The 12907-nt window shown below is 47.5% G+C and overlaps 1 protein-coding gene and 2 long non-coding RNA genes across 3 annotated transcripts in view; 2 read left to right on the forward strand and 1 right to left on the reverse strand.

Annotated features, from left to right (window-relative positions):
• LOC127680768 (uncharacterized) overlaps positions 1–1668 on the forward strand; it is a 2432-nt gene extending 764 nt beyond the window's left edge. The window contains exon 2 of the long non-coding RNA XR_007977012.1: positions 1400–1668. This is a non-coding gene — a long non-coding RNA (uncharacterized LOC127680768). The remainder of the gene's footprint in view (positions 1–1399) is intronic.
• Positions 1–5313, reverse strand: part of Hemgn (hemogen) — an 11412-nt gene extending 6099 nt beyond the window's left edge. The window contains exons 1-2 of the mRNA XM_052176445.1: positions 4987–5313; positions 1600–1693 (exon numbers count right to left, since the gene is read on the reverse strand). Of these exons, the coding sequence (XP_052032405.1) occupies positions 1600–1693; positions 4987–5065 (173 nt within the window). The 5' untranslated portion in view covers positions 5066–5313. The remainder of the gene's footprint in view (positions 1–1599; positions 1694–4986) is intronic.
• A 2765-nt stretch (positions 5314–8078) lies between these two features.
• Positions 8079–12025, forward strand: LOC127680769 (uncharacterized). The gene is made up of 4 exons (XR_007977013.1): positions 8079–8367; positions 10566–10713; positions 11471–11568; positions 11897–12025. It is a non-coding gene; the product is annotated as an uncharacterized LOC127680769 (long non-coding RNA).
• Positions 12026–12907: the final 882 nt, after the last annotated feature.

The raw sequence follows: 12907 nt of genomic DNA on the forward strand, positions 1-12907 counted from the left end.
TAACTCAGCTAAGAAATGGAGAGGTGGAAAGGCCTGCCCTAGTCACAAAGGAGCCCAGACCAAACTTTAGGCCAGATATTTTTGTATCTTTATTCTTTAAAGTTTATTTTATGGGTATGAACATTTTGTTTGTATGTGTAGACATACTCTTAACCACTGAACCATTTCTCTGACCTTGATAATCATCATCATCAAAAATTACAGAGAAAAAAGTAACAGTGTGCATGGGTGAAGATCAGAGCCCATCTCTCTACAGTTGGTCTTTATTCCCACTGTGGGTCCCCGTGAGGGACCAAGCTCGGTGGAATCCTTCACCCAGTGGGCCATCTTGCTGCTTTATTTTTGTTGTTGTTGTTTTTGTTTGTTTGTTTGTTTGGATTTGGTTTTTTCGAGACAGGGTTTCTCTGTATAGCCCTGGCTGTCCTGGAACTCACTCTGTAGACCAGGCTGGCCTCGAACTCAAAAGTCCGCCTGCCTCTGCCTCCCAGAGTGCTGGGATTACAGGTGTGCACCCCTACTGCCCGGCTGCTGCTTTATTTTTTGAAGATTTATTATTACTTTTAAAAGTGTGTGTGTGTGTGTAGATATGCACACATGAGGCCAGAGGTGTAGGGGACCCCCATGGAGCTAGAGTTCTAGGTATTTTTGAGTTGCCCCATGTGGATGTTAAAAACCAAATTTGTGTCGTTGGCAAAAGCAGTGCATATTTTTTTTAACTATTAAGCTATCTCTCCAGCTCCATAGTGTTTTACTCTCTAGCTCTTCCTGCCTGGCCTGGAGTTCACAGCAATCCTCCTGCCTTTGCTTCTCAAGTTCCGTGATTTTAGCTGTGAGCTATCATGCCTCATATCCTCTCTTTTTTTTATTAATTATTTTTTATTTATTATTTTAAAATTTATTCCTCTATCATATATTACATCTAGACCACAGTTTCTCCTTCCTTTTCCCCCAACCCCCACCATCTCTCCTCTTTCCCAGACCCATTTCTCCTCTGTTTCCCTTTCAGAAAGGAACAGGGCTCCCAAGGTTATCAACCCAACAAGGCGTACATCTTCATGTCAAGGCTGGGTGAGGCAGCTCAGTAGAAGGAAAAGGGTCCCAAGAGCAGGCAAAAGAGTCAGTCATTGTGTTTTGTTCAATATGTGTTCTCACTAAGTCCTGTCAAGTGTGGAACTTGCAATCTTCCAACAGTACTCTCTCGCATGCCGGTCTGCACCATTAAAGCAGGCCTCATGTACCTTTTAAACACTGGCAAAACCAATAAGGGGTAGCAAAAGCTACCCTGATACCCCAGACAGGCAGCCTTCAGTGGCTGGAGCCTGCCTCAGAGACTGATGGAGACACAGAGAAAGAAAGCAGGAAGCTTCTTGTCGTCATGACTTTCCTGTTGTGACCTTAGGCAAGAGAGTCAACCCGCTGGATTCTACATTAGAAGCAAACACACCAAGAAAAAAAACCCACAGGCACACCACCCAGTGACTCAGAGGACTGTTATGAAGATGGTGTGAGCTGGAGCACTGTCGTGCCACGCCCACACTCACCACTGAGGAGCCAGGTTCACACTCACCCCCACCCCAGTCCCCCAGGTAAGGAACCTACCCAAGGAGCCATTGTGACGTCTGCCTCCCTTGGGCCTCAGCTTTTCTCTTTCTCAGTTGTTCTCTGTTTCTCAGACTCCAAGCTCCAATGATATCTGTGGATGAAAAGAAAAGTTTCTGCATGCGGTGTAACGCTGACCTGTGGTGGGCCTGTGTAAGTACCGCAACACAGAAGCTTGGTCAGTTAATTACTGTTCATTATTTCATGTGGATAGGTGTTTTTGCCTGTGTATCTGTGTACCACAAATGTCTGGTGCCTCAGGAGGCCAGAAGAGGACATTAGATACCCTAGATCTGGAGTTAGAGACAGGAGCCACCATGTGAGTGCCGGGAATTAAACCCAGGTCCTCTGGAAGAGCAGCAGCAGGTGCTCCTAACTGCTGAGCCATCTCTCCAGCTACCTACAGAAGTTTAGAAACCCTATCCTGGGTTTTGCCCTGGATTTGTAAGATCAAGGTCTATGTCTTCATTATCCTTACACCTTCAAAATGTGGAGGAATTCTTTTCTTCTTTTTTTTGAGATAGGAGTCTCAGTATGTAGCCTGGGCCTGGAACTTGTGTAGACTGGCCTAAGACTCAGAAATCCACCTGTCTTTGCACTAGGAGTGTTGAGATTAAAGACCTACAGCAGCACCCCCAAGGGAGCAAATTTTTTTGGTTTTTTTGATTTTTTGTTTTTTGAGACAGGGTTTCTTTGTATCCTGGAACTGTCCTGGAACTCTCTCCATAGACCAGGCTATCCTCAAACCGAGAGATCCACCTGCTTCTGCCTCCCGAATGCTGGGAATAAAGGTGTGTGCCACCACTGCCCTGCTGGATCAGGCATTTAATGAGCATTTGAGTGTGGAAGAACTTCGAGACCTACACAGATTTGTACAGCATTGTGCTATCAACCTACTGACTTAACTCAAAATAAATTTATATTTGTGGGCTGGAGAGATGGCTCAGTGGTTAAGAGCACAGACTGTTTTTCCAGAGGTCCTGAGTTGAATTCCCAGCAACCATATGGTGGCTCACAACCATCTGCAGTGGGATCCGATGCCCTCTTCTGTGTGTCTGAAGAGAGCAATGGTATACTCATATACAATAAATAAATAAATAAATAAATAAATAAATAAATAAATAAATAAATCCTAGAAAAATGTGTATTTGTAAAGGTAATTTTTTAAAGGCCATATTCTATCATCTTTGACATGACCTGCCTTTACTGCATTCACTGTCTCAATCGAGGCCTCGTATTACACAAAGTAATGATGATAGCAGGCCAAGACCTTATCTTTAATTAACCCAATATTAGGTCAAAAATAGGTCCCTGACAACACCGTTAATTTTCCTGTGACTCGGGTGCTTAAGCTAGGTGACACACTCTCTGGCCACTCAGCCCACTCATGGGAAGCACACAGAATGTTACCACGTGTTTGTTGGTTTTCCTTATATGTCAAACTGTAGTGATATCAACTCATAGCCCGGCATGATGGAGCACATCTGTAATCCAAGCACTCGGGAGGCAGAGGCAGGTGGTCTCTGAGTTCAAGACTGGCCTGGTTGGGGGGGGGCTAGAAAAGGGGAAATCATTTGAAATGTAAATAAATTATATCAAATAAAAAAAAAAAAAAAAAAAAAAAGACTGGCCTGGTCTACAGAGTGAGTTCCAGGACATTTAGGGCTACACAGAGAAACCCTGTCTTCAAAGATCAATTAATGATGATAATGATGATAACAATGATGACGATGATATAAAACTGAAATCAGCATATTCACATAACAAGTTTTTTTTCTTTTGGAGGGAGTAATGGTAGACAGGGTCTCCCTCTGTACATCCCTGGCTGGCCTTGAATTCCTTATCCTAACCCTCTAGACTGCTGGGATTAGGGGCATGTACCAGCACACCTTGTTTGACTTATGCTTTTATGTTAGATCTGCCCTTACGATTGCATTTATTAAAACTATTTGAGATACTAAGGGTACTATGAACAGCTGGGATGGTGGCTCAGCATGTAGAATGCTTGCCACAGAATGTGAGGACCAGAGTCCGTATATATCCAGTGCTTATACTTGCATGGGATAAGCGGGTACAGTGGTCTACATGCAGTCCTGGTCTGTAAGGCCTGAGACAAGGATCCCCAGAGCCAACTAGCTAGGTAGACTAGTCAAACCCCCGGGGAAGCTCTTGTTCGGGTGTGAGACTCTAACTCAGTGTGTAAGGCAGAGAACAATGGAAGAAAAAGATACCTGATGAAAAAATTTTTTAAAGTCTCTTGCCACCTAAATGTAAGAAAAACTAGTAGGTCTTTGACACGGAAGCCCTTGGCCTGTGGGAGTGTCTGATCGGCAGTGGGAGTCCAAGGGGGAGGGGTGCCCTTGGGCCAGGACAAGGCTCTTAGGGCAACAGTTTCTCTCTCTCTCTTTCTTTCTCTCTCTCTCTCTCTCTCTCTCTCTCTCTCTCTCTCTCTCTCTCTCTCTCTCTCTCTCTCTCTCCCCCTCGGAATTTAACCCAGGGCTTCACACACACTGGGCAGGCATTATGCTCCTGAGCTATGTTCCCAGCTCAGGGATTCTCGACAGATAAAAATTGTATTTTTACCAACCTCTAACTAAGTTTATAATTTTCTTCAAAGTACGCATGTGAGTAAAAGCCACAGTGGTTTTAACGGTGTGGCACTTTATCACTCAAAAAAAAACAAAAAAACAAAAAAACAAAAAAACAAAAAACAAAAAAACAAACAAACAAAAAAACAGGCTATTTTTTCCTACACAACACTATGATTCTTGCATGTAGCTCCAGTGTGGTCACTGTGAATATGGACTCTTTTGGATTTGATACTATGTATGATATGACAACGCACCTATAAATAAGCACATATGTTGCTATATCACATTATCAACACTGTTATATGCTTTAACATATAACGAGCTTAATATAATGATGACCTTTGGGATCCGTGTATTTAAGCTTTTTTACTCCAAGGAAGAGTCACTAGAAATTCATTAGAAACTAAAAGTTTTCACACTGTGACCTAGGACATAACTCAGAACCCAGGGTTCCATAAAACATAAAACAGGAGTTCCTGTTGCCACATCCTTCCAAATGTCCTGCCAACCGGCTCTGTCACAGGACAGGAGGAGCAGAATCCTCTTACCACGGCTGCTCTGCTCGGCACTGGGTAGCTCCACTAGCTCCCATTTCAGAGAATTTCTTACTAACAACTTCTTTAGTGCCCCTTGTGTCTCTCTAGACTGTTAAGTTCTTAGCATCCAAATGCAGCTCAGTGAGTCAGGTCCACCTTCCCGTGGATGCAACCCATCGATCGCCCCTTTCATCTGACAACTGAAATAGAGAGGAACATACTATCTCCCCGTGGCCCCCACTCTGAAGGTCTGTCCTTACCTGGAGCATAAAGTTGCTGTGGATGGGTCTCAGGGGGCTGGTGGAGCTTCAGATGAGATCCGTCCTTCCCCACGTCCATCTTGCCCCAATGCCTTCTTGGTATTTGCTCTGACTTCTCACGCAGCCTAAAAGCTTTTTGAAAATATCAAAACTAACACTTCAAGGGAAAAAAAAAACAACAACACAGACCCACACATTTAAGCTTGCTTGTCACTTCCCGCCTAAAAGTTTTATCTGGTGAGACCACAGCTGTGGGCGAATTCCACTTTCTTTATCACACTGCACAGGTGTGAGGGGGGAAATGGCTGGCGCTGGCCCCATCATCCTGCAAGCTCACTAGTTCTACTGGGAACCCCTAGGGCACAGTCTGGCATGTACAACCCCACACGGGCAGCCCTGTAGGGCTCTGTGCCAGCATGTGCCTGGGCTCCTTTTTAGGACACCAAATGACTGTGGCCAGAGGATGACTTTTTCATGAATGGCGGTGGTCATGTATAGGAAGAACCCTGGGTTTAGGCTCTGACCAACTCAGTGGCCCAGAGCAGCCCACATCCCTTTCCTGTGCCTCCATCTGCAAAATGAGCAGTCATTCGCCTGTCTCATACATTTCTTATGAAAGTGAAGCTTATAGAGTTAGCTATCGATTACTCTTCCTAGGTGGGCTATTGATTAATTTTCCTAGGTGTGTCTCTTTCCACCTTAAGCTATTGCACAAACTATCAGCAAGCCTTGCTGTTATGACCCTAGAGTAGACAATAGACACAAAGCCCTCACTAGGCTAGCAAAGCTAATCTCCACTGCTCACCAGTCAGAACAACTAGGGAAGCCTGCTGTTGTTAACAGTCTGGGGCGGGGGACCAGAAGAGCCTCTCTGAGTGAAAAGACCTGGCATTATGTTCCAGAAATGAAGTTGAAGTGGAAGGAACTGCTCTATCTCCATCAGATAAGTGGACTGAAGACAGTAGGCACAGGGGACCATGGCTTAGCCAAGGAGGGAACATGGAGGCCAAGGTCAGGAGACACAAGGCCCATTGTGTTCTAGAGATGGACTGAGAGGAAACAGGTTTAAGTTCCAGAGCCACCCTAGTTCAAGTTAGCCAGGATCCAGCACAGACCGGGGGCATGGAGACAGCAGCATTGGCTTTGTGGATTCCCAGAGACGTCAACTCTCCTCAGCATGTGAGACATCTTCCATGCCCAGCACATTAATCAGTGGTACCTTTGGTATCTAACATACTGAACATCAATAAATGTTAGCTGTTTTATTATTAAGGATATGGGCGTAGCACAGTGGCACACACTGCCAACCTGGCACTTGGCAGGTACAGGCAGAAGGGTCAGGAGTTCAAGGTTATCATCAGCTGTATAAGAAGTTAGGGGCCAGCCAGGCAGTGGTGGCACAAGCCTTTAATCACAGCACTTGGGAGGCAGAGGCAGGCGGATTTCTGAGTTCAAGGCCAGCCAGGTCTACAGAGTGAGTTCCAGGACAGCCAGGGCTACACAGAGAAACTCTTGTCTTGAAAAACTTGAAAAAAAGAAAGAAAAGAAAGAAAGAAGGAAGGAAGGAAGGAAGGAAGGAAGGAAGGAAGGAAGGAAGGAAGGAAGGGGGTGATTGCCTTATACTGTCCAGACCAACCTCAACTCACCATCCTCCTGACTCAGCTTCCTGAGTGCTAGGATTGGGTATGTGTGTCACCATGCTAGCTGAGGAATAAGTTTTGAAACATTCTGAAAAATATTGCCAATGACACAGCAAACACCCAGGTGCCCATCACTGAAGTGTTACCTTTGTCTTAAAACAAGCAAGATTCATACTTCCTTCTGTCCGTTAACTCTTCCATCTTGCAAATAAACTATTGAAACTTCAGGTAACTCCCAGGGGAGGGCTGATTAGAGGGACCTCATGAAAGAATAACAGGAATTTTCTAATATACCTCTTAAATGTTTTTGATTTTCATATACAGGATTAAAAGACTTCAATATAATCTTTGAAAGTTATGTTTTATAATCTAGACCAGCATTTCAAATGTTGTAGGCTCTTTGTTTGATGTCTGAGTTTTGTTTTGTTGTTGTTTGGGAACAACAATTTTCCTGGTTTTGTATTTTTTTTGGCTTGGTTTGGTTTTTATTCGTTTGTTTGTTTGTTTGTTTTTTGAGACAGGGTCTCTCTATATAGCTCTGGCTGTCCTGGATATCATTATATTGACCAGGCTATCCTTGAACTACAGAATTCCACCTGCTCAGATTAAAGTCATGTGTCACCATATCTGGCCCTAGAATGTTTTAATTTTTAATAGCTGGGTGATAGTTCAATAAATTATTAATTTATTTTATAATTTATTAATAAACAAGTTATAGAATCCTTCTGAAAATACTTCAAAGGATAGCAAAACTACTTCTTAATCAGATTTTCTTCAGAGTTCTTTATACCTGTTCAAGGATGGAGCTGACTGGCCAGGATGTCTACCCTGGGCTATCTACCTTCTGAGCAAAATTGTCAGGCTACAGAGGTAGGCGACATAGTCCCTGAGTTCTTCATACTCAAAAGGGACAGATACATTGTTTTTTAAAAAAATCATAGTCTAAATCATAATCACAAGTATCCCAGGTTGGCCTTGAACTCAGTATGTAACTGATGCTGAGTTTGGAAGGTCTGACCCTTCTGCCAGGAGTACTGAAATTACAGTGAGAACCACCATGGCCAGATTATCCTGTGCTGAAGATGGGACTCAGGACTTCATGAATGCTAGACCAGTGCTACCAACTGAGCCAAACTGCCAGCCCAAGGACACACATCTTGATTGGAAGGAGATAGAACATAGATCCTTTGTCCTCCATGACAGCTCCCCAAGGCCATTCTCAGCAGCTGCCCCGCTCTCCGCTCTCCCCGTATCTAGAAGCAGCGTGAGGAGAGCCTCCAGAGGGTGGGGTCTCAAGCTGACAACAGACTGAGGGCGGAGGGAGGGAGCAGTGGAGACACTTTGGAGAGACCAAGATTGGAAGTCAGGCAAGGTGTCTCTGAAGTGATAAGCGCCAAGAGCGGGAATTTGGGACAGAAATAGCCATGCTGTTCTTCTGCGAGCCCTGGCGTACAGTCCTTCTGTGTCTAGCTCTATTACAGAGTGTGAGAGGAGAGACAGAATACTGTACCCATAAGGCCAGGACTTTATAACAAAGACTGCCTTATTCCAGAGATATGTACATATGTGTATAAACCCTCCCTCCAGGCCACAAGCTCTTGGCAGGATGGGCAATTACCAATCGAGTCACCAGTTTGTCCCCATAGTGTGATCTTAAAGGAGACTTGGTCCCAGTCATCTCCACCAGTGCCCTCAGCTCTGTGTGTGCAGACAGCTTCCTGGGATGAGATGCTCTGCTGCTGTGAGTTACAGGGCCACCAGCTGTTCTGAATGCTTTTTATTGTCTCTCATCAATACCCAGCTCTCAGGAAGCTGAGGAGGAGGGTGAAGAGTGGGAGGCCAGCCTGGGCTACTAGTGAGACCTGTTTAAAAACTTAAAAAAACAAAGTCCCTGACATTATATAGCTTGTAGATTGGTTGGTTGGTTGGTTGGTTGTTTTTAGAGACAGGGTTTCTCTGTGTAGCCCTAGCTCTCCTGGAACTCACTCTGTAGACCAGGTTGGCCTAGAATTCATAGATCTGACTGCCTCTGCCTCCCAAGTGCTGGGATAAAAAGTGTGCACCACGCCGCCCAGCTTGGTTTACAGTTTTTGAAAAGAGGGTGACGCTTGCTTTTAATCCCAGCACCCAGGCAGTAGCAGGCAGATCTCTGTAAGTTCAAGGACAGCCAAAGCTGCAGAGAAAAAAACCGTCTCACAAAACAAAAAAAGGAAATAAATAAAATATAAAAGAGGGACAGAAGCTGAGTGTAGCGGTACATGTGAGTTCCAGGACAGTCAGCTGTGTCTGTTATGCAGAGAAGCCCTGGAGAGAGATGGGGGAGGGGAGAGGGAAAGGGAGGATGGGGAGGGGAGGGGAGGGGGAGGAAAGGGGAGGAGGGAGGGGGAGGGGGGAGGGGGAGAGGAGGGGAAGGGAGGGGGAGGGGAAAGAGAAAGGGAGGAGGGGGAGAAAGGGGAGGAGGGAGAGGGGAGGGGGAGAGAAACAGGAAGGGGAGGGGAGGGGGAAGAAGGGGAGAGGGGGGAAGGGAGAGGGGAAGGGAATGGGGGAGGAAAAGGGGAGAGGGGGGAGAGAATCAGAGGAAGGGGAGGGGAGGGGGAAGAAGGGGAGAGGGGGGAAGGGAGAGGGGAAGGGAATGGGGGAGGAAAAGGGGAGAGGAGGGAGAGGGGAGGGGGAGGGGAAGGGAGAGAAAGGGAGAGAGAGGGGAGAGGGAAAGGGAGGAGGGGGAGGAGGAAGGGAGAGGGAAAGGGAGGAGGGGAGGGAAGGGGGAGGAAGGGGAAGAGGGGGAAGAGGAAGGGAAAGGGAGGAGGGGGAGGGGAGGGGAAGAGGGAGAGAGAAGGGAGGAGAGAGGAGGGGAGGGGAGGGGAAGGAAGAAGGGAGAGCAGAGGGGAAGGGGGAAGGGAGAGGGAGAAGGGAGAGGGGAGGGGTAGAGGGAGGAAGGAGGGGAGGAGAAGAGGGAGAGGGAGAAATATAAGTGCATCCAAAGACAATAATAGCCAAGAATTATAAGCTAAGAAGAAAGGGGGCCAATGGCGGCTGCCTTCTTTAAGTAATGTGGGAGGGCGAGGCTTGACTTGGCCAGGCTAACAAATGGAAGAAGGGGGGCCAGGGTGCTGAGAGCATACAGGGCCTGGAGGACCTGAGGAGAGGGAGGAATGGGGGAGGGGCTCAGAGAGGACCCAGTGGATGGACAGCCCCAGACGGTTTGAGCAGAGGACTGATGCACTTTGGCTGTGGCCACTGTGTGGGCTGAGGAGGAGGTGAGGCAGGGACCAGTCAGAAGGACACGAGGATGATCCCCGTGAGAGGTGACCATGGCGTGGGCGTCAACCGCGGTGGTCAGGAATAACACAGGTGGTCTGGGTTCATCTACAAATCAGATGTGGGTTGGAAAAGCCAAAGACAAGAGTTTGGGTCTGAACAGCTGGGTGGATGGAGCTGCCATTCCCAGCAGGGGAAGATGGGGGAAGATAAACACACTTCAGTTTGAATGTGCTACCCAGAGGGAGAGCACAGCCAGGGGGAGCAGCGGGACAAAGAACCAGAAAAGCAGGCTGTGTAGGACGCCAGAGGCAAGGTTGCTCAGCTGGGGAGGATTCTTGGCTTCCTTAAACTTCCTGTCAGATTTCTCACCTGTGAAGTAAAGGAAGGCCTGCAGATTGACCCAACAGTTCTTTCTAACAAGTCAATTCAGCTCATTACATACTGGCACCCAGGGAGGTTAAGTATAGATCTGGCTGTGGACATACAGGTTAAACCAGATATGTGATTTGCTGAGGCCCAGGGCAAAATGAAAACCCAGGTCTCTTCCTTTGAACATCATTAAGATTCTTCAAGATGGCGGAGACAGACAATTAACCTAACCCAGGGCCTCATTTAGCATCTCACTAGGTTCTCACAGCCTCTTCACAATACAGTTCTTACCGTCCTCACTTCTCACAGAAATGCCTCGAGGATACTGGCGCAAGTAAGGTCACAGAGCTAGACTACAGCTCGAGCTGGGAACCTCCAAGCCCCGCCCTTCTTCAACTTCATAGAGGTAGCTATGAAGACGGGATGGCTGTCCTGTCTGGCTGCCCAGCAGGTCTAGGTAAGGAGAGGGGTCTTGGCTGTGTCTTTCAGAGGCCTGGGTGGACTGGAAGCACAGAAGGAAGCATACCACTGAGAACCCCTGGCGTGGTCTTCACGGAGATGAGAGAGCAGAGGAAAACAGCTCAGCCACAGCAGACACAGCTGACTCAGTCACAGAGCTGACTGGGAATGGATAGTATCATCTGAGGCTACACCGAGGGGGGTTGTTATTGTGCTTTTTCTAATAAAAAAATTTTTTTTATTTGAATGTGTATGTGAGAGAGAGAGAGAGAAAGAGAGAGAGAGGGAGGGGGAGAGAGAGAAAGAGAGAGAGGGAGGGGGAGAGAGAGAGGGAGGGAGGGAGGGAGGGAGGTGTGCCCACATGCACCCTGGTACAGCTGGTACAGACTTCATATGCCATTAGGATTCCAGGGATTGTCCTCAGGGTCAGGCTTGGCAGCAAGTGCCTTTACCCACTGGGCCATCTTGCCAGCCCTAGATTTAAACTCTCAATCCTCCTGCCTCAGTCTCCCAAGTGTCTTGAATTACAGGCCCACCTCATTGACTGATAGTCACAGAGCTCTTAAAGAGAGCAGGAGAGCCTTGGTCTGCTTTGATTCATCGCCCCTTAGCTAGCCTGTGGTCTTGTGAAGGCCACACGAGCAGGGTCTGAAGTCACCAGAGCGAGCAAAAGGCATGATGGGCCCCGCCATCTCCTCACAGGGCACTTCAGATAGAGTCACCTAATTCTTTCCACTCCTCGGTTTCTTTTTCAGTAAAACAGAATACACGGATGGATTCTGTGAGGAAGTGAGAAGCTGGACAGCGGTGAGGCCCACACGTCTGGGCAACATTCACCGTGTGAAGAGCTCCGGTGAGACAGTGAGACTGGGACCTGTTCCTAAAACGCAGGGGATGGAGGGTTAAAAGTCACAGGAGAGGCCTCACTGCAACCCTCGCTGGCCTGGAACTCACTAAGTAGACCAGGTGGTCTCCAACTCACAGAAGTCCACCTGCCTCTGCCTCCCAAGTGCTGGGATTAAAGGCGTGCGCCACCACTGCCCGGCCTGTACTCCTTTTCATGACAAAATACTTTTGGAAGCTTCTGTTTGTTCCTCAAAGAATAAGTGGATCCTTGTGGGCTCTGGCTTCCCCGTCAGCCTGTGGTCACATGATAATGACTGCTGTCTCTGCTCCCGCAGATGCTGCCCAGAACACCAGATAATGTTTTCTGCAGCCCTGGAATGGCCGAAGCCTGGCTTCCATCCAGCCACCACTACCTTAAAAGTATATGCACAGACTTTTAATAATAAACACAGTGCTATATTGTATGCATGTATTCTATTGTGTGTATGCACAAATATTAAAGTATTTATCGATAACTCAGGTAAGCATCTGTGACTATATACCTTAGGGAGTGGACACTCACCCCGGGGAAAGGCTTTTGTTTCCACCTTATTAAGTCACCATCAGACCTCTGTCTGTTCCTCAACAGTGGAACTAATAATGCATTCTCAGACCCTCCCACCCCACACTTCAGCTTGTGAGAGGGTAGCTGAGAGGCACAGCACTTGCCTAGCGAGGCGCTGAGGCGCTGAGGTGCTGAGGTTAGTACCCCTCCCAGGCACCTGCAACCTAGCTCCTCCTTCCACCTAAGAAGTCAGAGATTCCTTCTGTTGTTTTGCTTCTGGTTGTTTTTCAGGACAGGGTTTCTTTGTGTATCCCTGGCTGCCCTGGAACTCGATCAGCAGCCCAGGCTGGCCTCAAACCCACAGAGATCCTCCTGTCTCTGCCTTTTGAGTGCTGGGATTAAAGGTATGTGCCACCACATCCTGGTTGAATCAGAGTATTCCTAATGGCAAACCCATACAGCCTGCGCTCAGCTCGGCGGCGTTGGGTCCTGGCTTCTCTCGGGAGCTCACTCCAGCTGAGCAGTCTTCCTCCTAGAAACTCACTGCTAGGTCGTGGTTTCCCGAGTTGCTCATCTCTGCTCTCTCCTTCCTCCTCACAGGCTGCTTCCACTCTCCTTGTGTGGGGGGGATGACTGGAGACAAGTCCCAGTTCCTCTTGACTTTACACTCGCACCTCAGATAGCTACTCAACTCCCTCCTCTCAACTATTAGTGATGCCTAGATTGTGAATGCGCGTGAAGATCACTCTCATCTCTAAGTACTCCCTGCCCATCATTCTTTCCTGCCCAGGGGCCTCACAAT

The sequence above is a fragment of the Apodemus sylvaticus genome, chromosome 3 (genome assembly GCF_947179515.1).
Source record: "Apodemus sylvaticus chromosome 3, mApoSyl1.1, whole genome shotgun sequence".
Lineage (NCBI taxonomy): Eukaryota > Metazoa > Chordata > Mammalia > Rodentia > Muridae > Apodemus > Apodemus sylvaticus.